At 46.5% G+C, this 27,641-nt stretch overlaps 1 protein-coding gene across 1 annotated transcript in view; it reads left to right on the forward strand.

Moving 5' to 3' along the window:
* Positions 1-23,384: 23,384 nt before the first annotated feature.
* LOC144148447 (hapless 2-like) overlaps positions 23,385-27,641 on the forward strand; it is a 151,665-nt gene continuing 147,408 nt past the window's right edge. Inside the window, exon 1 of the mRNA XM_077679984.1 lies at positions 23,385-23,582. Coding sequence (XP_077536110.1) covers positions 23,385-23,582 — 198 coding nt within the window. The remainder of the gene's footprint in view (positions 23,583-27,641) is intronic.

Consider the following 27,641-nt stretch of genomic DNA (forward strand, 5'->3'; position numbering starts at 1 on the left):
TGAAAACATCTTGAAGATATTTTAATCAGTCAAGATCTCCTCAACATTGACACTTAAGCTGAATAGTACGCTTTCAGCTTCTATTGGCCTCGATCATAGAGTTTCATACAATAATAACTATAGGGGAAACTGGCGCTAGCGTCAACGCGAACATGGAAGCGGCGCTTACGCTTCAATGGGAATGATGGGTAGTTTTGGAACCGGATTGTGTAAGATCGAAACAAGCTTCTGGCTGCGCAAATTGTTTTTTGACAAAAAAAAAAAACTCTTATTGTCCGGTTCTCCGTTTACAAATTACATGGCAAACAAAAAAGTTAGAGACAAAAAATTGGTTTTGTACGAAATAAAACGCCGCGTTAAATAAAAAGCAGACGCGGAGTCGAGGAGGTTTGCGGAGAAGGTTTGCCATTTGCCGCCAACTACAGCAGGACGGGAGTTCTTTAAAAACTACTTGTAAAAAGTTTCGCCGCTGGTAATTTGTAATAGGAAGAGAAAAGTTTTGTGCTCATAAAATAAAGAAACCTATTACGTTTGGAGAAGTTATTCTTTCCTGAATTAGTGACATTCATCGAGCTGCGTTCCTATCAACCGCCGATACTGCTGGTCTACGTTGTAGGAGCCGGCGTTCGCACGGAAGGTGTGGCTGTTTCAAGTGATTCGCAACGTTCGTTAGCTTCGACAATACATTGCTCTGCCGAATAAGCAGCGCCGCAACTCCTAATTCGCAGACAACTTCGACGCACAGAGCTCCGTCATTTGTGTTTTCGTACTGGCTGTGCCGGCAATGAATTGATAACCCACCCAATTCGCAACTCTAGTTATATAACATTCTACTCAGGGTGGCGTCAGTGCGCGCGCGGCATGCAGTTCAAGGGGAAACGTATTTTTGATAGCTTCTCCCAACACACCGCATAGGCAAATGCGTTCATGTAAATCCAAAACGAAAACAAAACTGCCTGCAATCCATAGTAACTTTCGAAAGCCATTGAGCGCCAATCCGAATCCACAACTACCCATCACGCCCATTGAGGCGTACGATCGCAGCGCCAGTTTCCCCTCTAGTTATTTGTATGAAAATCTATGGCCTCGATGACATACCGTGGCGCCACCTGCGAGTGACGGGTCGTGTTGTAGACTGCTACTGCACATTTCCTGCGCGTATGCGACCCCGTGTTTTTTTTTTTTTTTTGTGGCCACCGTCTCCCCCCCCCCCCCTCCCTGTGGATTAGATACAAATTATACCAAAAAAGTTGTCTGCAGACCGAACAATCCGGGCGAGCAATCAGCCACTCGCTTGTCAAGGCGACATCGCCGCGTTTAGGCGGTTGCTACCATCGCGACCCACAGCTCGTACGCAGCCAGCTAACGCCAAGGACGATGCAACCGATGCCGAGAAAAGTACGCTGTAAATTCATTATGAAATACTTGTGATGGGACATGTACGAGACTGTGTGTGTAAGGAAACTCCTGGTAACAGCAACGGCAACGCGCCACTCACTTATGATCTCACCGCCCGTTCTGCTGGTATTGCCTGGCAAATGAATGACTACGCAAGAACACTGATCGGATTGCTTTGCCGCACCAGCTTTAAAGTGCTGCTATGATCTGCAGTTTGGCTGAAGTAGTGCCTATTTCCCCTGCCAATGTTTTTATAGTGCAGCCCGCATTTGAGTAACGATCACTGACGTAGCAGCTGTACTCTGCACGGCTAATATGTTCACTTTCGCCACAACTTGTCCGCAATGTATGAACGGTATGAACGCGAGTTTTCGACCCATTTGAGCGGGTGTGGCCATGGCTATATTTAGTTTTCATTAGTACCTCGGCGTGGGAATTTATAATGGCAACGTGGGCTTTCGTCTGCTCGCAGCGAGTCTGCCTTTCTATAGCGTCAATTTAGAAGCTCACTACTGCTCACAGAAGGAGACGCTGTGTACGAGGCGAAACACGTCGTTAATAATATTGGGTAAAGGGGAGTTTTATATTAGGAGAACCGAGCTTAATAAGTTACGGGAAAGAAATTGCAACACGGGGCACGTGACGAGAGGGTCTCCTCTAATAGCTCGCTGCCGGCTTCGGATGCATGGAATCGAATGTTGGGAACTTATAGCGTCGCGGGAGATATTTCAGCGCCGCTACCCTTACACTTGCGAATGACAGTCCCTAACACTGGTTTTCACAGCACTGTCACCCCCCTTCTCATATGTGGAGCTCTGTATCCGAGGTGATTGCCGTTTAAAGGAGCCATGACGACAAAATACGTTTGTTTTATTCGAAGGATTTCGTGTTTTATAGTGCCCCCAGCTCTTTTCCGGATACAAACGATGCTTTATTCACTGAGAAATTAACCAATTTAAGTTTAAATTTTCATTTCACCTCCACATCCTGTGTTTTCGAATTCTGCAATGACATCCTAGTAACCAACCGCTCTGCAGCATAGGGTGCTTTGAGTCGTGCGTCCGCCATACAGTGTGGAGACACGTATACAGTCAACATTTTGCGTCACTCGCTCGCCACTGAGCAAGTCGTTTTATAAAAACCGCGCCAAAATTATTGCCGCAACGCGGTTTACTGAAGCAAGTCGTTTTATAAAAACCGCGCTAAAATTATTGCCGCAACGCGGTTTACTGGCGAAGTGTGATTCATCTTATCAGTTTCGCGTTACTGGGTCTCGTGGAAAACGAAAAGAACGAGTTAAGCCCGTTGACGCAACTGCGGAGGCACGGGACCGTTCAAAGCGTGTCTACACCCTTTACGGCGGAGCTACCATTGAGGGAGTCTACAGCGGCGTTCGCGCATTTGATTACGTTACTGAACCTACATGGCGCCATCATAACGTGGCAAGCCGTTTTCTGCCTTTGGTGTGTTTTTGACAGTATTTAAACCTTGCTTGTTGATATTCTGAAAAAAAAAAAATATTTCGTGAAAGATAGTGCTCGCTCAACAAATATGGTCACATAAGATATCGTGGCTCGCGTCAATCGGCAAGTGTCGTCTGAGGCAACCCCAAAGCCCCGCAGTGCTGTACAGCTAAACCTAGCATAGTGCACGCAGTACCAACAGCAGTATGCATCAGTACTTTTATGTTTCCATGTGCTTTCGTAACTTCCATGGTTTGTACCACCATTCCTATTGCTTTAAAGATAATGTGCCCTAAATGTAAGCACAAAAAGCTGGTTCTGCAAGCTTATGAGCTCAGCCTAATTTGCGTTTGCTTTTGCCGGCCTCCGTCAATCGCAGTGCAGGCTGGTATGAGATGATAGGTTCTGCTGTGGGAAATGAGGAAGTGGGTCACGTGGCCATTCCTTTTTTCCTAATTATATAGCTTATTTGAGCGAAGTTTGCGTTAAAACTGGTGTCAGTATGATTCTAACGAGGACGTATTTTGAATGAACCTAACTTGTGTTTTGTCTTCATGGCTCCTTTAAGCAATCGATGATCAAGACGCCTGCGACGGCCTTGGCTGATTCCATGGGGATAAAGCGAGCTCCGAGACCGTACGAGTCGTGGGCGCTGATATGATGCAATGCGATTGGTAGCCAGAACTATTGTATTCATATCTCTAAACAGTTTTTCCGTAATTATTTACCTAAAACAGAGAACTGAAACAGAATAGTTACAAATAATTGCTTCAGTAATTAAAACTAGCTCTTTAAAAATTTTTTGGTGTAATGAGGCTCTAATTATTGAAAAAAGAGTGAATGTGTAGTTCAGTTTTGGTTTCGGTTTTCTTTAATTGCGCTAGGAAGTGGTGAGGCCCTTGCGCCAAATTGCTCAATGTGTGTGTGCAGTATCGAGCTAAGGTCTGCGTGCGTGCAAAACGTGTGCAACTGGTACAACTCGGATGCACGCGCTGAGCAACTGCCTCCCCGGGCGCCTGCGAGGCTGTAATTCGTTGCTTCACGTTAAGCACCTTATCTATTGCCCCTGAACTGACGCCGGAACAGCGATTCCTGTCTGACCTTGTATACCTCAAGTTCACTATAGGCTACGGAGTGGCAGCCAGCGATCGTTCCCGTTGGCAAATATATAAAAGCAGCTTTTACAATCGTTCCGTTTAAGTTGCTTGGTTCATGGAACTTCATACAGCTCTCCGTGCTTCGAACTTTCGCGCAAACGTTCGCAAATGTAGAACGAAAAAATAGATAGCAAAATGTGATGTCTTTTTTCCTTTGAAGTGGTGGACAGCAGCTAGAACTTGACGAATGCAGACATCAAGGAAAACGGGACTCGGCGCTGACTGCATTTCGCATACTCCCTTGGCATGCATTCTGCCACTCCGTTGGCCTGCGATCTACCACGCTCTTTCGTTCCTCTGCTTCAAAGGGCCGCGACTCACCGGCAATATTAGCGTTGGCCTATGCGATAACGTTTTTTTGGGGTCAATAAAGTTTTCACATTCCGCTAAAGCCACAGTTAACTTCACTTCCTTTGAAAAGCATTGGGCGACTCGCGAAATGTCACAGCATGGCAAATAAAGCGGCAGCGCGCAAAAATGCACGGAGATCATGACGGAGATTCATTTTTCTGTGCGCCCCAGTACGAATCAGCTGATTCCTTGGCGTCCTCGCGCATGCGATCAGTCGCATTCGAGCTTGCGCGGAAGTATTGTGTGAGCGTTGCCACACCTTGCGCAAATAGTCTCAGTACATATAAGTCACACGCTAAACAGAAAACACGTTGGGTGCCTACCCGCAGGAGATAAACTACGCAAAGCTATCGACGCCGCCCACACAAAATCCGCCTGGCCAGCGGGCCGCCATGTTACAATTAATCCCGGCATGCTTCGCTTGCTGGAAGCGGAAGTGCCACCGTAGCACGTTGCCAGATTACAACCCATCGCTTCCGCTGTTTTTAGTAAGCAAAAGCTCAGCTGGCAACCATCAAATCGTTGTATGATGTCTGCCACTGTGTGTCGACGGTTCAAATGCATTGGCTCAGCGGTATGCTTTTCCTCTAGAGTCAGTGTATTATCTCTATGGCCGATTCTTGCGCGTAGGTATTGCCACCCTTTGGCCACTCGTGGCACCGCGCGTTAACGGGCTGCCGGTGCGGGGACCGACCTCTGCCGCCGTTCGTCGTAAATTGCGGCAGATATTTGAGCATCCCTTTGAAAACCACAGTTCATAACACTACCTGGCACAATTTTCTATTACACTAACATCCACTTCCACCAATCTGCAACTTTTTTTTCACGACTTGTTCGCTTTTAAAAAGCGAACTCAAGTTGCTGCCGTGACCTGGGTCGGTTCGGGCTGCTCCGTCGGCCGTGCGGGCAGGCACGGTGGATGCGTATGCGGAGAGTTTCTGCGAACAGTAAACGCTTCATGATTTCCTGCTTTATACATTTCTTGCAAATAAGGGTAATCTAGAAACTTAACTCTGCGATCGTTATATTCTACATTGTTGATCGGGGAAACAAGCCGCAGCTTACGCTTCGGTCGCATTCGTCATACGCCATGCTCAAGTTGTTTGCGGACAATGTACCACAGTTGATACGGTTATAGATTCCCAAGAGGTCAAACTGCGCATGACGCACATAGAATTACTTCAAATCACGAAAATAACAAGAAAACTCTTTTAGAACGCGCGTTCTAAACGAAATGTCACGCGCTGCAAGGCAACTACGCAGGAAGATGGGAACAATGATCCTACAAGTGGCGTCAAAAAGATCGTAGCACGCGCCTCTCTTCCCAACAGTTCCCCTCCCAAAAGTTGCTAGGATCCTTTAGGGATCCCAAATTGGGGAGTGGTAAAGCTCTAGGAATTGCTTGGCAGCGCCAGCTGCTACCACTCACCTTTTTACTCTGAAGAAGTGTCACTGCCACAGCTGGATGTTGGGATCTCTGCTTCTTGTCGGCCTTTTCAAAAGCGTTGGTGTTTTTTTCGACTGCGGAATTTCCATTAGCCGCCCGCTTGCGCCTCACAAACTCTTCCAAGCAGTCGAGGCAAGGATCCTGAATGATGCTCTCGAGTCCTGCCTCCAGGGCGGCCGTTGAGACGGCGGCTGCGGTAAGTGCTGCGGCGGGTGTCGTTTTCTTGTACATGGTCCTTGATGAAGAGTCAGCCACATCCGAATTTTCCTGCACCGAGTACCACGTTGAAGAGTCAGTGGCAGGCGGTGGGATTTCGCAATATTGTCAAGGAAAACTAGGCATCCACAGGTGGTTATTCTTCGCTTGTGACAATGGTATTGTATTTTCAAACCATACGTGGAGGCGGCGGCGGTGGCTTACAACCTTGCTTACAGCCTTACTCACAACCTTGCTTACAACCTTTCTTACAACCTTACAAAGCATGCCTCAACTTCGACGGAATGATTCAAGGATCGCGACAGCATAGGTGCCGTCGTATGCCCAAACTGTTGCGGCCCAGCGAGTCAAACCACTTATGTTACAGCACTACACCATCGCCCACCACCTGCATGACAAGGGATAGAACACATTGCAACATCAAACGGAGTGCTTCACATTAACATTTAACACCGGCGTTGACGTTCTCATTTCATTTTTTGCTAATTGGAGATGTTCTTTTACCTGCGACATCATGTAAAATATCTAAGAATTGGGCAGAAAGTACGTCTGTTATAACAACGCCCTATTAATCAATTGGAAAATTCCGCCAGTTAGAGGAGTGCTTAGCTGAAAACTGTAATGCCAAAAAATAGAGCCGTTCCACTCAATGTGAAAGCTGTCGGAAGTGCTAAGCAGTGATTCGCCACAATGGGATGTACTCCCGTTAACCGCTCCCTGCTACCACCCCATGCATTTTGCATTTCACGCTTCCAGTGCACGCACGCCCCCTGCCTGAAACTGCGCCAGCGGGAGTTTTTTTTTTTGCGCTTCTTTTATAATTTGCTCTGGAGCTGTTTGGCATCATCTCGAATGCCCACTTTTTTCTTGAGGTGCTAGAGCCTTTCTGCGTCATTTCGAACGCACCATTTTTTTCCTGCGTGGCTAGAGCATTTCTGCAGCATTTCGAACGCGCCATTGTTTTCTTGAGCTGCCGCTTTTTTCGCTTACTGTCGTAAAACCAACCGAGCGAGCGTTCCAAACTAAATGAACGCGGGCGCTGCTGGTTAATTATGTATATTTCGGCTAAAATGTACCTATATGTTTCTTTGAACAAGCAGTATAGGTTTCTTCGGACAAGATATAGGACAAGCGCCAGCGGTTAACGAGTTTCGAACGCTTATGACTATAAAAACCGCTTGGCTTTCGAAGCTTCTGTTTACGCCGCGAATGACAGTGTTACCACCGGACGCCATGTTGCTGTACTTGGGCCCACCGAGTGAGATACAAGGCGAGCGCATAAAGTACTCTGCGCTTAAAACATGGAATGAAATAAGCTCTAACGATTTGGTTGCCTGGCATTACGAACTGTTATAATAAAGACGATAGTTTCGCTCGGCTTCTTGAACGAGAAAATTTTGGTCTGTCGGTCTGTCTGTCTGTCTGTCACCCAATTCAGCCAACCAGCCAAAGTAAAGCGGATGCTGCGCAATAGTCTTATGTACTCACAGACCATTCTAAACAGCAAGTCCGATTTTAATGTTCATACTTGTCAACATTATTGAACAAGAACAAGAAATTACGCAAATATATGGCAGAAAATCAATACAAGAGTGATATTAGCCGTGATCCTTGACGGATTCTATCCTTGACGGATTCTTTCCTTTAGCGATATCAACTAAAATATTAAATCAACTGCGGAAAACAGTCACCTGCTATTTCCTGCGTGACCTGGCGGAATTCGAAAAAATTAAACGGCAACAACAACAACAAAAAAACGTTCTACTAGATGGGTTCCCCATACCGCTTCGAACGGTCGTGGAGTAGGGCAACGTGCTTCTATAAAATTTGTAGGCGGGTGCATCGATTCACGCGCGCCTTCGCCGTAGGGCAGCACAGGCATCGGGGCACCCGACTTGGAGCAGTGGAACGTGGTAAATCAAAATTCACTTCTCCGAAACTCTAGCGTGTTATCTTGGAAGAAACGAGAGGGCAGAGGATGAGCAGGCGAGGTGAGCGGGAAAAAGAAGTAATGCAATAACTTGATAGGGGCGCCAGTCGACTATCGTTTTGCGACGACGTTTGTAACGAAAGGGGCAGATACACGGCCATTTTTTTTTACTTTACACACGATGCCTGTACTGATACGTCAGCAGAGGCTTGTTTGGGTCTCGTTAAGTGCTGGTGTCAGCATGGGGATACGTCAGCTTTGTGCGAATCCCCTCTGCAGGTGCGGCTCCTTACGTTAGAGGAGAAGAAGAAAATTAAGCATAACCCAAAATGATGCAAACTGCGAATCGCCATAACGATGGATCGTACAAGATCGCGCCGATGCAAGCCTACTGGTGCACTTTGAATATGCTTATTACGGAAGCAGCAAATCGTGCTTACCCTACCAACATGCATATAAGGTATACAAGCGCTACTGTACAATCCTTTCAGTCACAGTAAAGAGAATAAGAATGAAAATGACAAAAATATAACCGATCGTACCTGTAACATTGAGAGGATAAAATCCCAAAATTTAGCCCAACATGGTAAATTTGACTATATCCTTTGTGAATCCGCAAATGATGTGTGCCGAAATAGCGTATATATAGTGCAAAAGGCGATAGGCAAATACTCTCAGTAATAGTATCCCAGAAGAGAAAAGACGCAATGGGAGAATGAAGGTGAAGACGGTTATGATGACGAGGAGACGATCGCCCTACTACACACTAGTTTTCGTCTTTGCTGTCTAGAATGCTATGGACGCAAAGTTTTCTCTCACCGGTAGCTCTAAAACCTATATGTATGTAAAGCAGATGCAAGAGGACACAAAACAATGCTGCATTCTGAGTACGTACGCAGGCGCTCGCGGCTGTAAACTCCACCCCCCCCCCCCCCCCCCCAACCGCAACCGTTGCAACCCAAATGTCACGCGTCCTGCATATACTGCCATCCAGAGGAGGACGGCTATGTCGCAGCAGATTACGACTGTCACAACAGACCTATCATCAAGGGGCTGTGAAGACAAAATGCATGTTTGTTTTGTGCGAATGATTACCGTTTTTATAATAACTGCGTCTGCGCTTTCCAGCCAGCGAACTGCCCCAAGCTACAACAAATTAAACCATTTAAGTCAGCATTTCAACTCGGCCGGTGCATAGTGCGTTCCGTGACATCTATAGTGACGTATACCGGGCATAAATGTAAAGGGCAACATAGTATGTTTAATAAAGCCGCCGCCCCGAAAACAAAAAAAGCATACTTTTTGTTACTTTCGTTGGGTCAGCTTTCAAAATAGCTGGCGTTATAATTGCGCTCGACGAGAACAGTTCGCGTACGATATTTTCTGATCAGACTTGTCCCTGGCGTATTAATCGCCTCGTCAAGTATTGGGTATGACTCTACAGTAAAGGTTACGGTAAGTGGCAGGGGCGGTAATGCCAGTTGCCCGGTGTTGTGTAAAAGAAACCCAACGCGCCGGACAACCGCGCATCGTTGGCTGCCATAGTGTGCGTAGTAAGCACTAGTGTTTCTAGGTCCAGGTGTTTGTTCGTAAATTTTATTGCTTAGCCCAGCTTTTAAGTAAGTGGTCCAGACTTAAGCGCAAATCACCCTGTTTCACGCTATAACCTGTTAATTGGGGTTTATCGTGAGTCCTGGTAAAAGGGTCCTGTTAAGGCGGGCGTATTTCGGGGTAGGAACAGCAGCCCAAATTTTTGAGCGGTGCATTCTCCCGTTGCTCCTCTCCTGAGTCCGGCTTTTTTTCCCTCCGCGTAGTTCTCACCCCGCAACAACATATTGATATTGTCACGTAGCCAAAAACGACGTAGCTGTCTTGAAGGAAAAACAAGTTTATTGGAGTGAACTTGTGCTATTCCCTAACCACTCAAAGAATACACAGTTGGCGAAACAACATTCAACAAAGTGACCTGCGCACACTGGCGACGTGCGCAGACATCTCGAACTGTCGAAATGCATCCAGAACACTGTGGATCATAGAAGATTATTCAAGGCTGGGAACGTTTTTTCGCGACACTTTTTCTACCAAAGCAGATAACACGTGTGGCTTAAAGAATAGAACAGGCGGTTCACTTGGCCCACGGATAACACAGATAACATACCCTGCCGTAGCCGGTCGGCAAAAACAACACATAAACAAACTGAAAACATGGTGGTTCGTGGCAACATGTAAAATTACAAAAGTAAATTAGATAAGGAAAGGAAAATAGAATGATGTTTGTGCGTAGTCTATCTGTCCGTTTAGTTTCTGTATACTTTTTTTTGCACGCGGCTTATAACACACCCGAATAATATTTCTGTCAACGATACTGGCTGCTACATTGAAAATTCGGAGATTCTTGAGTGCGGACGACAACATGAATTCTGAGGTAGACCTATGATATTACAAGATAAGCGTGCTAACACATCCTGGCTTTCGCCGGCAAATCTTTATGCTAAATCTTGTGTCCCTGTGCTTCACAGTGGTTGAAATGAAGCTACCATTATAACACAACGTAGTATTTCAGCCCTCATGTCTTGACGGTCTTCGGGAATTTGATATGCCCACACAAAGGTATTTGTCAAACCCATCACATTCGATACTCCCTACTTTACATCAACGCGAAAACGCCGTGGCCTCGTCCGGCGAAACTTTACTAGTACTTCCAGCAGGTGTCCGATAACGCAGTACAATATACGCTCTGTATGTCTTTAGTTAAACATGGATGCGTGGCCGTGCGGGTACGAACTGGCCGAACTGCTATGACCTGGCCGAATGTGTACCAATATGGGGGTGTATTTAATTTTGCATTCTACAAATTGGCTTTTACTAAAAAAAGTATGTTTGGGTTATAACCCCTGTTCGTTTATTTTTGATTGGCTGCAAACCTGCCATAGCGTTGCTGGAGCGGGTGTTGTTCCCCAGGTTATTCTTTTTATTTTTGGGAGGGGGGGAACATGGAAAAAGAATTGGAAGAATTGGATTTCGGACCGGTAACTGTGGTCTCACAGAAATTGGCAAATGCCCATGAAGTTTTATTTATGAGCTGAGGACGGATTCAACAATTGCTGTGACTACAACACATCCCACTACTACCAGATACCCACACGGAGACTGTTCGAGGACGTTTATTATTAGCGTCAGATATATGCTGCCGATTAACCCGTTTCCTTTGCTGTAACGTTTTCACAGTTCCGCTAGGCACACATTGAAGCCCTAAGTAGAATTGATTTCACAAGCTAATGTTAAGCTGGTTTTATGGCATACTTTTGCACGTACACGCAGTTCCATCTGTTGGCCGGAAGAGCTATGGTCGTGATGAGCGTGGCCGCCTTCCTCGTCCTCTTCAACATCATCGACCTCCTCGTAGATACTGATCAGCGTTGAGCCAGGGCGATGCAATAAGGTCGGCGATGGCCACTGTGAATTTGGCCAGGAAGCGGAGCGACTTCTAGAATACGCCGCGCGACGGGCGGCAAGTTCCGTTGTGGGCGCCATGGGTAATGGTCTGCCATCGGAGCTGCGAAACCCAGTAGCGCGCCGTAGAGAATTAACAACGCCTAAACATAGTCTAAACGCGGATGAGTGGCTGCAATTTAGAGAGGTTTTCACAATAAAATCTTATTCCACAGAACAGTAACACAACAGCGCAAAAATATTGACATCTTGTTGCCAAACCCCACTGCGCCGTCGCAATGTCGTTGAACGATGGCCGGATATTTCTTTAGCTGCGCTGAGTATTTGTACTGTCGGACCATTTAATCACAAGTCATCAGCCAGAATAAAATGCGATATCGTTCCGTTAAAATTAATTAACCATTATGACTGCAGTTCTTTACTACATTTTGTGGACTCCTATGGTTCATGGTGCAGTACGTGTTGGGTGTTGTTTATAAAGACGATAGTTTTTCCTGGGCTAAATTAACTATAAATTTATGTCGGGCTCAGTCTCTCGGTCTCTCTGTCCGTCGATTCAAACATAAGAACAAAAGCTAAAAGAATATGTGAACAGGAAGTTTACATGCCGTAAATATTGATGAAACACAAAACCGGAAAACACTTTGCACATGTCCGCATTATTACGAAAAAGAACATTAGGCATAATTGCGGCAAACCATCAATGCAAAACGTGTAGTTGGAGTGTTCATTGCTTAATATTTCCGATATTATCTAAAAAACACCAAATGCTAACAATGTTTTGATCCAAAAATACAGAATCAACTGGCGCGAGCCGGACGCCGTTGCCGTATTCAAAGTTAAACAGAAACGCAATATCCAGTATATGGCGCGAACAGGGGAATGCGGGGAAGCTTAATAATTAAGCACACCTCCGCATTTATCTGGTGAGGATATAAAGGGAGGAGAACAGAATGAGAGGTGGGCGTGGGAGAGCAGAGAGTCATTTGCGTGGCCAACGCAACAGAATACTTCAGTGTTTCGGCGACATTTGTAGCGAAGTGGCAAATACATGGCCAGTGTTTTTGCTTCTTAGCGCTATTTTATCTTTCTCACTGAAACTCCGTACTGCATGGTTTAGAGAACTCGTAATTTAGCCGAGTCTTAACATACTGGTGAGCATTTATCGTTTATACATTACAAATTACAAATAACTCCGTTGCGTCTTACATTCCTTTGGCAAAAAAAATTGCAGTGGCCTAATTCGGATATGCCAGGATATACGCTGCGTGAGCTATGGTTCAGCTGGTTTCTCTGAGTTTTCCTGGTGGTCTAGGATTAGCTTGATTATCATTCCCACTGCTGCTTCAATGACACACACAAGGTATACGCATTATATGACATATATTTGTGAAGCATCTCCGGCGCAGACTGGTTTCACAGGCGCACGCCGGCATTGCTGCAATGCACAAGACAACCGTTCCACACCCGGCCACACCTTTCATGATCATCAAGTGGACTGAGCTGCCACGTGCGAAACGGAGGTCGCCGAAGACGTTGGGCGCGTGGAGTGAATGAGACGCCGGGCAGCGAGCAACGTTCGGTGCGCCGTGAGACGTGACTGCTCCTCGCGATTCCGCAGCGCGGCTCTCCAGGAGCCAAGCGAAGCTGCTCAACCTTGGCCAGTGTAGCTCACGCTACAAAATCCCCCAAAACAAAAACGGGAGCATTATCGCACACGAGAAAGTTTGATGGGATCTCACAGCGCAACCGATCAGGCTATAGGCAAAAAAGACAGACGTTTTCCACCTTAACAAGACGCCGGTCACAGGGTTTCTAAACTCAGCTTGTTTTTTATGCTTTCACACAAGCTGGAAAGGGACAGAAAGTTTCAACATGGGCTTTCAGAAGTTTAAGTACTTCAGTAGATAGTGTTCTCTCAGTTATTAGATGGCAACTAGTCCATCAATTTAATCTCGTTAGAGTCTTTCGTACCTATGCAGCCGTTTCGATGTATAGTTTTGTATTTGTGCTCACTGCTTTATATATTTCGTTTCACTTTGACTGCCGAACGAACGGTTCGTTTCGCAAATAGGAGCGTTGTCCTCAAGATGGTTTTTATACAATAAATGTTACTGTATCTTTCATACTTTTGCAGGGCACCAACTTTCCAAACAAATAAACACAGGCAGTTAGGAAGAGAACGGAACAAATTTATATTGGGCCAGTCGATGCCATTAGGTCATTTTGATGGCGTCACTACGTTGAAGGTTTAGTGACGAACTAATAGGTATCAATATTGTATAAAGACTGTTAATTCGAAATTTCCATGCATTTGAAAGCGTTTCCTAGAGTTATTACCTGGCAAACTGTAATATAAAAATAAGGCCTTGGCCTCCTGGTTATGTTTGGTAGTACAGAAATGGGTAGTTACGAACCTGAAGATATTTGATCTTATAAACGAGTTGTGGGTTCTATATGCATGTTCCCGTTAACTGGAATGAATGAAACGCCGAACATGTAGTTCTTTTTTGTCTGAACGTGGCTCTAAATCCCGTCATTGTTGTGAAAATTTCTATCGCAATTATTTTCTGTGTAGAGTTATTTTCACTGTATAATTAGAGCCCCGCAATGTTATTTCACGATCTACAAGTTTTACGAATCAAACATTTCTGCGTTTGGTCTTGAAAATATTTGAGTGCTTACGATGGTGGCACTACCGAAGATAGCCTCCCGGCTTGCTTAGGTGATAAGGTTCGGATCAGTGGCGACATAGGGCGGGCAGGGGCTGTTCCCGGTCGGCTCATTGGGGACGTCGACCGAAGCAGCTTGGGCGAACACAGTGCTTGGCGTGAGCCACTGTCAGCAGAAGCCCCACCAGCTGAGGCGCGCCGTGTGCTACCCTGGTGCCCTTGACCGGATGGTCTTGAAGTGTGATGAACAACGCGAAGCATGGGAGCATCGTCGTGCACGGACACTTCGCACACCAAGTCCTCACCCTCCTCCCTGCCTTCTTCCATAATTGTCGGCGTCTGTAACACAAAGCAATAAACTTATGCGCCACACCGGATATTGGAAGGTGCATGTCCAGGAAAGCGTATGCAAAACTATTGCAGCTTTTGTTTGAGGTTTTTTTATTGAAGCATGCAAATACAAAGTCGTTTAAGAATTAAATGTACTCTTTTTCATGTTTTGAAATATCAATTCGAAGGTTTCCGATACTCTCTACCTGTGTGTTTTGTTTTTGTTTGAGCCATTCAATTTGCTTTTAAGTATAGGCGTGGATATCTGCTTCGCATTTTATAGAATGGTGTACAGTAGCCGACCGTTTTTCCGGACTCAAAAATTCGGCCTTCGTGGATATTGCCGACTTCATCGTGGAACCGCTACTTGCCCCCTAGGGGTAATGTAAATGAAGAACCGATATTTCGTACAAAATAAAGCCAAAGAAAATAAAGACAGAATTTTTGCGACACAACCACGGTGAAAATCAGGGATGACGTTATTTTGACTCCTAAGACACCGCTATAGCTTCGGATAAGATGAAGATTAGCTGGATTACCGCTGTGGTAATAAACCTTGGCATTAGAGGCCAGATTTTGCGGGTGGTCACAAATTTGGCATGTATTCACAAAGGCCAGAATGTTAAATGTAATTTCGCACCGATCAACTGATGCAACCGCCTTTTTGAATTTGTGCAAGCCTTGGCCTGGCTCGACTAAGGAATTGGCTTCATGGGGCCTCGTGCGAATTCGGTGTCGCTGCCACACATAGCCATCTTTGGGATGAGTTTGGTATACCTCCGGTCTACGCCCTGCAACAAAGGGGAGGCTTCATTATCCATGGATTCATTTTGAGAAGGGCTATCGCATTCACTAAAGCAAACCTCGTTATTGGTAGTTCTGTATTAAAGATACATCGATTGTTGTTTCATGATGGCGTCCTGAAAGAGGAACAGCTCTCTTTAAAAAAAGTGTTGACTTTCTGAGATCAGTTGAGCAGCAGCCGGCGCGGACAAAAGTTGACACTGTTAAACACCTCCCACAACCACCATCAGTACTAATAATCATCGCCTCTAAGTGGCAGAGATAGAATGCAGTTCTTGGCTTTTCTTGGCAAAGGCTCAGGTGGAGCGTTGTGCCAAATACGGGAACACTCATAAGGATGTTTTTACATGGTTTCATGCCAACTCCTGCAGCTTGAATCAACAGCAACCCTTCATTCTGAATTTTTAAGGCGGAGCAATATCTGTCTAATCCCCGCAGTGTTCATTCCGGTGAAGCCGCTTTTCTCGGCACCACACCGGGCCACCTTCCTTCCACAGCTGACCCTTCTTCACCCTGTGTTTCCTCTCGCCTAAACCGATGTTTCGTTCGCAGTTTTTCTAATCCGCTGACAAAGGCGGTAGCGCCGTTATCACATGATTGCCACGAATAAACAGAAGCGCCACTGGGAGTAGACACGGCGATTAGCCACCGCCCCCTAGCATGTAGCCGCCGCCGTTTCCGCCTGAAATTTCACCTCGCCAAGCAGCTTCCAATCCCCCCCCCTTACAGAGCAATTTGTCAGGTTAGCACGCCGGCGTGGGGCAACTATTCTTCAGCTTGAAAGGCTTTCCGAGCGACATTATGGCAGGTATATTTCCCGCCGCAGTATGCGCCCATTACCGGTGGCTGGTTTATGCGGGCACGGATTTAAGGTGAAAGGAGGGGGGTCGTGGATGACTACCTCGGCTTAATGTAGCTTCTCAGTAAATGCCCAATGGGCTGGTGGGAGATTTAAACGTGAATTCTTATTACTAAACGCGCCCTGTAAGCCATACTCCGTTATCGAGGCGTTTAGATTTGGGATGAATTGTTACACAAACAATAAGATGCCTACGAAGAGACCGGAAAACGATAGCCGCATATTTACTCGCCAGAATAACGCTCGGTGCCTTATAAGTTTAAACTCGCTATGGTACGCATACATGCGATTTGCTATCCTGTAGGAAGAACAATTGGAATTGAAGAAGCGTAGGCCCTAACACAAGCGCGAATGGTTGCAAAAACAACGAACAATTGCTGCCGCCACTATTGTCGTATAAAGTTCCAGCGCGTCAAGTAGCTGTGATTCACTCCTGGACGAAAAGCAATATGCTTGCTTCAAAATCGGGCGTGAGCGGGTATTACATGATCAGCTTAAAGGGCATTAAAGCGACATTATTGGCAGTGTCTCTCACTGCTAAGTACACGCACACAACCCTTTCTAAGCAAGCGCACGGCTTGGGAGTGAAGGAAGAGGGGGCGTGCCCTTGCACCTTTAGGTTTCTCTTACTGATCACGTGCTGGTGGGAGGTTTTAACAAGGACGTCCAACGGCCCAATGCCACCTGTCACGGGCCCTCAGTATGGCGTGCAGATAGGGTTGCTGTGTTACAGAAACCGTAAAGACTCCTAAGACACGGGGGGAAACAGACAGCTCATGTGTGTCCGCTAGAATGAAGCTCGCCTGCTTCCTAGTTTCAGTCAGGTAATTGGTTACGACGTATGATCAGTCACAAATTACAAACAAATGGGTTCTGTTTCGTGTAGTCAGTGCCCCAAGTTCGCCTTTGCAGGTCATTCTTCACGGAGTGTAGGAGCACTAAGAAGACAACATACATACACACACATACATACATACACATACATACATACATACACACATACATACCTACGTGCATGCATGCATGCATACATGCATACATACATATATACATACCTACATACATACATGCATGCATGCATGCATGCATGCATGCATACTTACATACATACATACATACATACATACACACATACATGCATACATGCCTACATACATACATACATACATACATACATACATACATACATACATACATACATACATACATACATACATACATACATACATACATACATATGTACATATGTACATATGTACCAGGGGTTTGAAATCGTACCAAAGCTATTTTAGTTTGTTTTTCTAGCGTCCCTCACCGCTGAGTCATCCTAGCAGTTACTTTTTCGCCCTGACTGATGAAAAGTATGTAACTGGAAGTTGAGCGAAGCGTGAAATCTTCAAATCTAAGTGCGCCAAAACTGGGCCGAAAGCTTCAATAAAAGAGAGTCCAGCTTTTGCTGAAACTTGGTGTTATCTACCGTTAAACCTTCATACACTCGAAACGGGAACGGTGCAGTTACCCATGGGACAATTTTTTGGCTTAGTAAGTATCTACGGCCGATTTAAATGTAATCCGATACGAGGCTTATGAGACAAGGATGCACTATTGCACTCCATGATGAATATGTAAATTGTCTTATCTTGCAGTGAACTTTCTTCCGATTTTAATGTAACCATTTCGCCACAATTAAAGCCTCTCGCACGCACGCGCCCACGTCCGGAGATCTTAACGAAGCTTTTCAGTGGATCATAATGTCTGTGTGGAAATGATTAGCTTTTTGATGGGGCTTTATCGGTGCCAATAAAAAAGCTTTTAAATGAAATGCGGTCTAGCTGCGTCCTTGGCAGCAGCGCTTGAAACAGAATTCAAAGTTTACATCGGCATGAGGGGCAATGTAATGGAAAGAAGCGTTTATCCCTTTTATTAACAATCCTCTCTTTGAGCAAAATGAAATTCTTGGCAGTAGGGGGAACACTGCCACACCCGTAATGTTACCAGCAGATTATCTAAAACAAGAGGGTGGATGACGCGTAAGTGAAATGTGCTTAGTTTTCCGCGTTATCTAGCTTCAACGGTTAGGAACTTCGCTTTTGTTGTGTCTATGGTACCATTTAGTCTGTACGTCAAACTATGCAAGCCTCCGTCGGGAAACCAGTGTACTAGCGTGTGCCGTAGCCTCAAATGAAATAGGTTGGCAATGAACACTTTTCCCGTCCTACTTTTCCTGTGTCATGTTCGTTGAACCTTCCTTAGTAAATCACCGCACTGCCGCAAATAATCTGCTAATAACTACGTTGTATGTAGTCAGCATATATTGTTGTGACACTACAAGAGCGAGATGCCTTAAAACTAATAATATCCGATTCCCGAAAGGCCTGCAACTGATTTTCGATAATGTGCGTTGGCAAAACATCCCAAATAATGGCAGTCGGATACAAGTATAATTTTCTAATCAAAATTACATTAGCACCTGGGCAAAAAACGTCAGAAGGGTTCCAATAGGATCATGGTCTCGCTAGGGCACACTTTTGAAGGGCTGACCGCCACTTAATGGTTATCCGCTCCCGTAACCCGTTTATACTCATTACGCAGAAAACACTGCTGTAATAACCAAATAACCGTAACACCATCTCAGCCCACGCTGCAAAAACCAGTGAAACCGCACTCCGCTCAATCCAAGGAACACTCCCCGAACATTTCACAAACTTAATCTAGGGCAATACCTCTGGCTGCGGCCTTAAGCGTAATCAACTAGAAAACGACTATCCCATGAATCAAGCACGACCAAAAGGACGAATCTGCTGGAGGCACTGTCTATGCCGACTTCGGCGCGCAATGCCGAACAATCTCTTCAGCAGCCGCGGCACCCTGGACACTGAAGAACAAGACTAAGGGCACTCACAACGTCGGCAGAATACAAAACAATGAACTGTTACACTTATCCCTATCTCTCTTACTCTTCTCAGCGCATTGACCCACGTTACAAGCAGCAGCCACATGGTCTTTGCAGGATCCGCTCACCTTAAGGTTCTGCGAAATGGTGTAGGACGGCCGTCGGTGGGACGTGGGTGGCTGCCCCAAGCTGACACCGCTCTGGCGGCGTTCGTGCTGCACGGTTGCAGGGGCTCCGGACTTCCTCATGTGCGACGTGCTTAGGATGACCATCGGCATGTCCGGTATTCCCGGTTGCGGTGCTTGCACGAACTCGTCCCGACTCATGGCGTTCTGCGAATGTGGACGGATCCCTGGTTGACTGGTGGCCGGAGGAGCAATGTCGCTGCTATTGCGGAGCCGAAGAGGTGCACACTCGCAGGCCAGAGAAGTAATTTTGCAAAGAAGGGGGCCAAATGGGAAGAGCTGCAGGAGGATTTAAACGAGGTTCCAGTGGGGGCCGCCTCGATGTTTTCGTCTTCTTTCTCTGCTACACGACAAGCGGCGTTGAAGCACGAGGCAAGGACAGGTTCATTTATTTTCGTTTCAGCTATATTTTTATTCTGTGGTCTGTCCTGCGTGTTTACATTTAAATATAAGCAGGCTCGAGTTGCTGATGTTTCTCCTTGTGCCCAACCGTTCGCTTAGCCTGCTGAGCTACCCTAATGCGTACACTTGGAGGCGCATACCTTTTTTTTTTTTTATTGTGCCATTTTGCCACAGGGCATAGGTAACAGGAAAACAATATACAAAACAGGACAGGGGAACGACAAAGAAGGAAAGCAAAAAAAAAGGAAAGAAAGAAAGACACACAATGTGAGGCGGGCGCACTACAGAAATCTATAGAGTCCAGTTTCCTACTTGTAATAAATTAATTATATTTTGAAAGTGATATTGCTAAACCTTCAAGGTACAAGCCCGGCACTTTAGTGACGATGAAGTAGTCAAGCATTATAATTGGCTGCTCCCTTGACCTGAACACTCATTAAACATACCGAACGATCGCTATTTACTTGAGGACCGCGTAAAATTGATCAGAGGAAGCATTTCTGTATTATAAAACAAGTGCCAAATGATCTGTTGTTCAAATCCAGGTGTTGGTGACAAAACCCGTCAGTGTATGCAGCTCTAAACGACGATGCCGATCTGCAAGCTCAATTTAGGCGTTGCTCTTGAGAATAGCGTAAGTGTTTAGAAGAAGCCAATACATGCGCTGAATTTTACTAGAATACTCAGCGTTGTACCGGAAAGGGAACGGAATGTCGCGTTTTGAATAGCTTCAAATATAGGGGAGGAGGAGGTAGCCTGTATTGAGGCAGGAAGACAATACATGAAGTGGGGGAAGCGGGGGGGAGGGGTGAAGGTTGGGTGGTTTAGTTTGGGACATCTTAAAGGCGTACAGTTCTACCCAAAATAGGTGGGCTCCTTGAGAAGGCTGGAGAGGCCGCGTGAAATGAGGAGAGCAGGCTCACGCCTCTAAACTGCTCGCGCTAGGCCGCTTTTAGAGAAAAGTGTGCAATTAAAGCCAGCATTGAGGGCTCTGGAGCACGAGTGTCGTTGTATCAAGATGATGTATTAGGAGGAGGATTGAAGATTACCGAAAGCGCGAATTTCGTAGAGTGAAAATTTAGGTGCTGGAGATTGGCGGGCGTGCGGGAGGCGTAGAAGGGACATCGAGGTGGCATACATAGGGTGTACCACTAACGGAAGGCCTGAGGGGTAAGGATGGCATTCTAAAAATATTTGTTTATAAAAAATTGGGCTGATCTCGGGAGCGAGGGCAGAGCGGATAAAAAGCCGCTTGGAGGGAAAGCTTTGAGCGGTCTTTTTTTTTCCCTCGGGTCGGGTAGCAGCGAGGGCTAGAGGTTATACACTCCCGCGCAACTTAGTGGGCTCTCTGGTTCGCCCGGTGACGACTCCTCGAGTCCAGGCGACCATTCGACGCGAACATGAATACCGGTGCGTTTCAGAAGGGATTGCTATCGGTATTCTCGGGGTGTAGCACATGGTTTTATCTCGCAATCTTTGTTAATCGCCGTAATAAAGACATTTAAGCTTGAAACGTTATTATTTCACGCTGCAATGGTTATAGAAAAGCGTGTTCACCCAAAGTGGTTCCTCGTGATTAACGCACCAGAGTGTGAATAATGAGAAATGATTTGCAATTTACCGCAGAAGGGAACCGCTACGGAGGGGATAAGCCTGTTCTGCTTACCAGGACAAGGCGGAAGAAGTCGGCCTAAGTGTGACAGGGAAATCCGGTTGAGGCGACCCATCGTATTTCCGTCATGTAGCCGCTGTGTTGGTTTCTGTTAACGCTATCTTTAAGAGTACCGCGTCAGAGGAAAACTGGTGTCGTCCCCGGTGTTCACTGTGAGCGAAACCCAAACGTGAACTGAACATCCTGTACCGCATCATTTCGGTGCCCAGTGAAACTCCCATATCATGAGGTCCTGTTCCAACCGCTAGCATAATAGCCGTAACGCAATTTTCACAACTCGTCGCTTATAATAAGCTCAATACGCCATTTCAGATAACCGTCTCTTCATCAAAACACGGAGCAGACAACTCGCCCGACGTTCAAAATAATTTTTGTTGGGCGTTCCTCGGCCTAGTGGCCCTTGTGCCACTAAACGCCATCATCTTCAGTTGTCACCACTAGTGGACGCAGCTTCGGATACGATTCGATAGTCTGAGAATGTAGTGCCCCGTAGCGAATGTTAACGGAATGCGAATGAAAAAGGAAAGCGTTATAGTCTGCCAGTCGAAAATGCAGGACATTAAAAGGTTATTAACTACCCAAATATTACGTGCGAAATGTAAGTTATAATATAAATATATTATAATATATTTATTACTTAAATACTTATACTTATTAGTGCACAGCACTTTGGCGGCGGCGACGCCGATGACGCGGCGTTGTAACGGAGCGAGCGAAGACAGAAACAAAACTGCGGAGGAAGGTGTCGCCAAAGTCTGAGAGGGAAAGCCGTATGCTCAGCCCACTCGATGCTCTCTTCGGAGAGGCTGGCATAAGTGTAAGGAGGGCAGCAGGCGGTGCTATACCGTCATCTCTTTGAGCCTCACCCTCACACTTGTCGAGTCGCTGCTAGTCCGTTCGCGGCTCATCACAACAATAGGACCATTACGTGGGAGGTTCAAACACTATTTGCAACAACATGCTCTCCGGTGGCGGCGACGCACTGGAAGATAACCGCAGAGGAGCGTGCGCTGCCTTGGGTTGGCTGATCACTGGATCACTTCCTCAGATGCAGGAGATATGCGCCATGACAGAGAAGACTGCAGTTAACCCTACGCACAAATTTCCCATTAGAGAGTATAGTAATCGTCAGAGCTATTTCGTAGCCGTCTTTTTTCTTCTTATTGTGACGCATACCCGCGTGCGGGATTCTGTCGGCATTGTATGAATGGAAGGTCGGTCAACTGGTCGTGCATGCGTACTATTGTTCTGACCATCAACTTTGTTGCAAACATCTTGTGTCGGTGAATCGCGCCGTATTATAAAATTATTGTATTTATTCAGCACAAAGTAGAGAAAATGTTCACCTTCGTGTTGCACCGGTTGCTACACATGATTAAAGTGTAGGTGTCAAGCCGCGGAAACTGCAGGCAGTTGTGATCCGTACCACAGAAAATAATTTGTTAATATGGTACAGTAAGACATGACGCCAAAATAGATCCTTGTGGCTATATGCCAAACAAAATATGTCCTTATATTTAAAAAGTTATTTTCGATCCTATCATGAAAATCATTTTCCTGAACAAACATCCACATTGTCAGCTTAAAGTGGTGTCATCTACACTGACGAATAGCAAATCTAAATAACTTATGGATTCCTATAAGGTTTCCAGTTACCTGATTTCGACGAGTTCATGCCCATGGTAATTTAATATTGTACGTAATATGTCACTGCAACCAAAACCATATCAGCATCATTGTAAAAGTACCGTTTAAGGCTGCCTGCTATTTTAGAAACAGAATGCCCCGTGTAACATTCGGTAATTCATTCTTTTCTTCGCTTGTAAAGACCATGAATTCGCTCACTAGTTTTAGAGAAAATTCGGACGCAGACTGTTTATAGTATCTGGAGTAAACAATAAAATCTGCTAAAGGTAAATTGGTGCGCATATAGGTTCTCTACATGCCCTAATAGAGCTATCATCTCAAGCCCCTCTATAATTATCATTAGCATCATACAGTGTGGCAGGAAGGTACCCCAGCCAAGCTGAAGGAGCTGGGTGTGGGGCGGGCTGACGACGTGGGTCGGCAGGGAGGGGTTTCAACTTCGCAGCCACAGCAATGTTAACAGTCCGGGCATTACTGCGTCAGAATTTCTAGTGTCTGTTTCGCTATGCACGCGTTCCCGCAAGCTTTGTTCTTCATTTTGACGGCGACCATGTCAGGACTACTGGCCATCGCCGACATCCGCATGAAGGCCCTCCTGGCTCCGTGCGACAACAAGGCGTACCAGCCAGTGGAGATGAGAAACGGCCTCACCGATTGCAAGAGGAAGATACAAGTCACGCTTGTGGTAAACAACACCGCTGGGGTGAGTGAAGCATTGTGCTTATTCTTAGTGTTTCTGTACGATCCACGTTCAGCCGCAAATTGTAGAAAAAGATAATAAGCACTACCACGGGCATAAGTCATGTCGTCATTTGTGGGCAGCCCCTGCATTGGGCTGGCTGTGGTCACTTGCCTTTGCCAGGAACATTTTTCTTAGACAGTCAATCCTCGACCCTAACTAAAAACATTGCGGACATGGCTTCCGCAGGTTTCTACCGCACGTCTATCCGTCTGCAGCCGGAGAGTTCGCTTCAGTTATCGTCTCCTCGCATAGCAGTTTCGAACGAAGCTTTGCATGACCGTGTGTTTTGTTTATCATCAGCGCGGCGGACAGTCTACCTCGCGGGGTTGCGTAGCGCGCATTTTCTTGGGAAAACGTCGCTTACAGGATAGCTTATACGTGTAACATATGCTGTCAAGGAGACAGTCGCCGCACCTATAGTCGGTTGAGGTGGTGCATTCGCAGGCGTGAAGCCCATAGGAACGCAGGTCCGAGCGTTGAGATAACCCAGCTCGTTTGTCGCGCATGCACCTTATGGGGTCATCTTCTTCCCCTGGCACGTGTTTGGCGCATATCCCCGTGTCTGGATTGAACATTATCCTGCCTTCCTCTTCCACATGGTCGAGGCTGTAACGGCGAATACCCCGATAGCTTCATGGTCTTTTGCATCTTTTCATTATCGCCTCTACAAAACAATATACGGCGAAAGCCTATTGTGAGAGGCGATCTTAACACCTATCAACGGGTTTTGTTCGGCGTCACTGTCGTGTGGTAGGAAGCAGAACATGGAAAGCGAGTAAAAGGGAGAGCTAAGAATTGAAGCAACCGGGTGACGCCAGAGGGAGGGTAAGCGGGAGTAGGAAGGGCGCGAAGGAAGAAAGGGTTGTGAGGGATTGAACTCTACGAAAAAAAAAAAAAACGTCTGCGGAGAGCTTCTTCGAACAAGAGCGGTGAACAGCAAAAGGAAATAAAACAAACAACCCTGAAGAGTTTTCTTCCTTGTTGCTATTCCTTCCTTTGTAACACGTGGCCCCTTGGGGGCTGGGCCGGGAATTTGGACCTTTGAGGAACAAACGTGCCCGGTTCGCAAAATTAGTAACACTGTGGATTCCAACAGTAACACTTGTAGGATAGTGCCTGCAGAGTGCATCTGAACCTGATGTCACGAGAGTATGACAGGTGCACACCACCCCCGCAGAACGCCTATTCTAGGGAGGCTGTGGCGTGTTCCAGTCTGCTTCCACACTAAGACGAACAAATGTAAGAGAAGAAACTGGCGCAAAAACGCAACAGCAGAAAAAGTCCTTTAAAGTAATCCGGGGCAAAAGAAAAAGAAACGAAAGCGAGGAAAAAGGCGCAAGTACAATAAATTAAAAAAGAACTTGCTAATACATCCCACCAGGGTTTCGCCTTAAAAGCACGTAAGCAAGCAGACTGGACCGTGCCGAGGAAACTTTGCGTCGAAAATCGGAGGGTTTCGATAAAGCAATACGAGCATAAACTGTTTTGGATGTGGCGTGCTCTCATCACCCGGTTTCTTTTTTTGCCAGTCGGCCATAGCCACGTGATTGCAGTGTGTGCCACCAACGACAGAAACTACTTCTTAGGACGAAAAAATTCCAATTAAAAAGCTTATGTCAATGCATGAAATACAAAATAAAGTGGAATTTGCAGTGAAATACAGATTAATAAAGTAAAAGTACAATAAAATTAAGTAATTGGATTTGCGTGACCCCAGTAGCCACCAGTGCAGCAGGGGAGCGAGAGAAGCACTGAAAGATGCGCCACGCCCTAGTCGCGCATCCTTCGCGCGCGCTGCCCTGTACCGATTACGTCACCTCAATAATCAGCAAATAGCATGAATCGCATTTTTAAAGCACTTTAAGCCCGCCTTGAAATATGTCCATTACGTGAGGGGGCGGGTACAGAGCTCGTTGATTACAGAGTTTCGGTCAATTTCGGACCTTATGCAAAAGTGCCGCCGTCTACCGGAAGAAAAACGAAACGAGCACGCGACGCCATGTTGGAGGATGGCGGTCGCGGGATTGGTTTGTACGGAGCGTGTGAGAGGCTTTCTCGGGCTGGGGATCCTTTTATATTCAGATTTAGGCGCAGCAAAATGAGCTACGAGTGATCTGTGGACCTTTCTCTGTTGCCCACATTTGCCGGCGACTTCGTAAATTCGCGCATTATTCATCCAAAAAGCAGTGAGAGAGCCACCGGCAGGGAAGCTGTGGGAGGCTGTCGCATTTCTGCTCTCTTTTTTTTTTTTTTTTGGCTTCGAAAGTACGTCCGTGCCGGTTCGTATCCTGCGGGTTTCTCAGGAGGCCATTCCTCAAATGCTTCGAAACTTGCGGGCTGCCCTGGGGGTGAAATGGGGGAGGGGGGGGGCACTCGCGATATAGCTATACGCTAAGGATCCTCTAGGACGCAGAGGAAACTTGCAAACGGAAAAAAAAACATAAAAAATAAATTACATACCTGGCATTTTCTAACAGCGGAGCTGTTGTAGCTGGCCGTAATGTGTTGCGCCTAACGTGTATGGCGTGTAACGCGTTAAACATTGCCAATAAATTACGAATAAATTGTCGAGCGCTGGTGAGCGCGTGCCTCGCGGCGACCGCCGAGCGTCCCGAGCGCACGCAAAGGCTTTAGCAAAAAAAAAAAAAAAAAACTGCGGAAGCCTTAAAGAGCGAGGAAATGCCGAGTGATCGTGAGCGCGTGCCTCGCGGCGACCGCTGAGCCTCTCTGCTTGCGCCGTGGACAACAAATCTGGGTGCTCACTACCACTTAGAAAATTTCGCTTGAAAACTTTGATCTTGGGAAAATAGACTACGGTCGAACAGCAGGCGACGAGCGGTAAATGACCGATATACGGGTTACTATGTACGTTACTTGCGCTACTCCTGGCGCTACGTGAAGATTGCAACTCTCGCGGATCTCTTATTTCCTGTAACATTTGGCAAAAAAAAAGAATGCGTAGTACTTCTATAAAACCTACCGAACGTCAAGAATAAAAAGAAAATGCGGGCGCGCAAAGCACGAATGGCAGACTCAAAAGTACCCGCACGATAAAGTACCGATGCAGTGCGCCTCAACTACCAGCAGGGAGGAGTGCTCCTCGGCAAATACAGGGTTAGAAAACAGCTTACTTTGGGGTCTTTTTAGTCCTGCAGATATTATTCGTTTCCTGACTATGCATGCGATCAAGCTATAATATTACTGCGCGAAGGGAAGTCGACCCCCGCAAGCGACTTCACGAGTCACGCTTCCGTTGAGAAATAATAACAATAAAAAAGATGTGTACGCTATTTCCGTGGTCGTCTTCGTATCATCTTTGAACACAGCAAGTTACACGGCAGTATTTGGGCATCTTGGACAACCATAAATGCCGACGTGCGCGTCGCTAACCACGGGCTATCATGTATACAGCGGTATGCGCAGATCCGGGAATCCCCCAACATGGCGGAAGCGCACGCGGTTCCCGCAAGAGGGTGCTAGGGTGCAGGGAGGGGTCGACGAACAGCTTCGGCGTAGGCCATAACTTGTGGCTCACGGGGTGCTTCCGACGACGTAGAAGTCCCCAGTGCGTGTTGAGCTCCTTCTCGTGTAACGTCGGTCAGGGAGGCGACTTGGGGTTGCGGCGTTGTTTGGAAACGTTTCGTCAGTTCTTCGCGAACGACGGCGCGGATTGTTTCCCGTCAGTCTTCTGTCGCGAATCCAGGGGCGTTGATGGTGTTCGCCAAAAACGCGTTGTGTGATGGATCGTACTACCTCGAACGCATGTCCAGGGTCCTCTTGATCACGGACGCCTCAGTCACGAACTCAGCGAAGGTTCTTGCGGGGTTGCGAATTAGTCCAGGGAAGAGCTCCTGCTTAACGCCCCGCATGAGAAAGCGCAGCTTCTTCTCTTCCGCAATTTCTGGGTCAGCTCGTCGAAATAGCATCTTCATCTCCTCAGCGAACACTGAAACACCTTCGTTGGGGTGTAGAATTCGTGTCTGCAACAATAGCTCAGCTCGTTCTTTACGCACCACAGTT

The sequence above is a fragment of the Haemaphysalis longicornis genome, unplaced genomic scaffold (genome assembly GCF_048455015.1).
Source record: "Haemaphysalis longicornis isolate Haplotype H1 unplaced genomic scaffold, Haemaphysalis longicornis Haplotype H1 scaffold_8, whole genome shotgun sequence".
In the NCBI taxonomy this organism is placed as follows: domain Eukaryota; kingdom Metazoa; phylum Arthropoda; class Arachnida; order Ixodida; family Ixodidae; genus Haemaphysalis; species Haemaphysalis longicornis.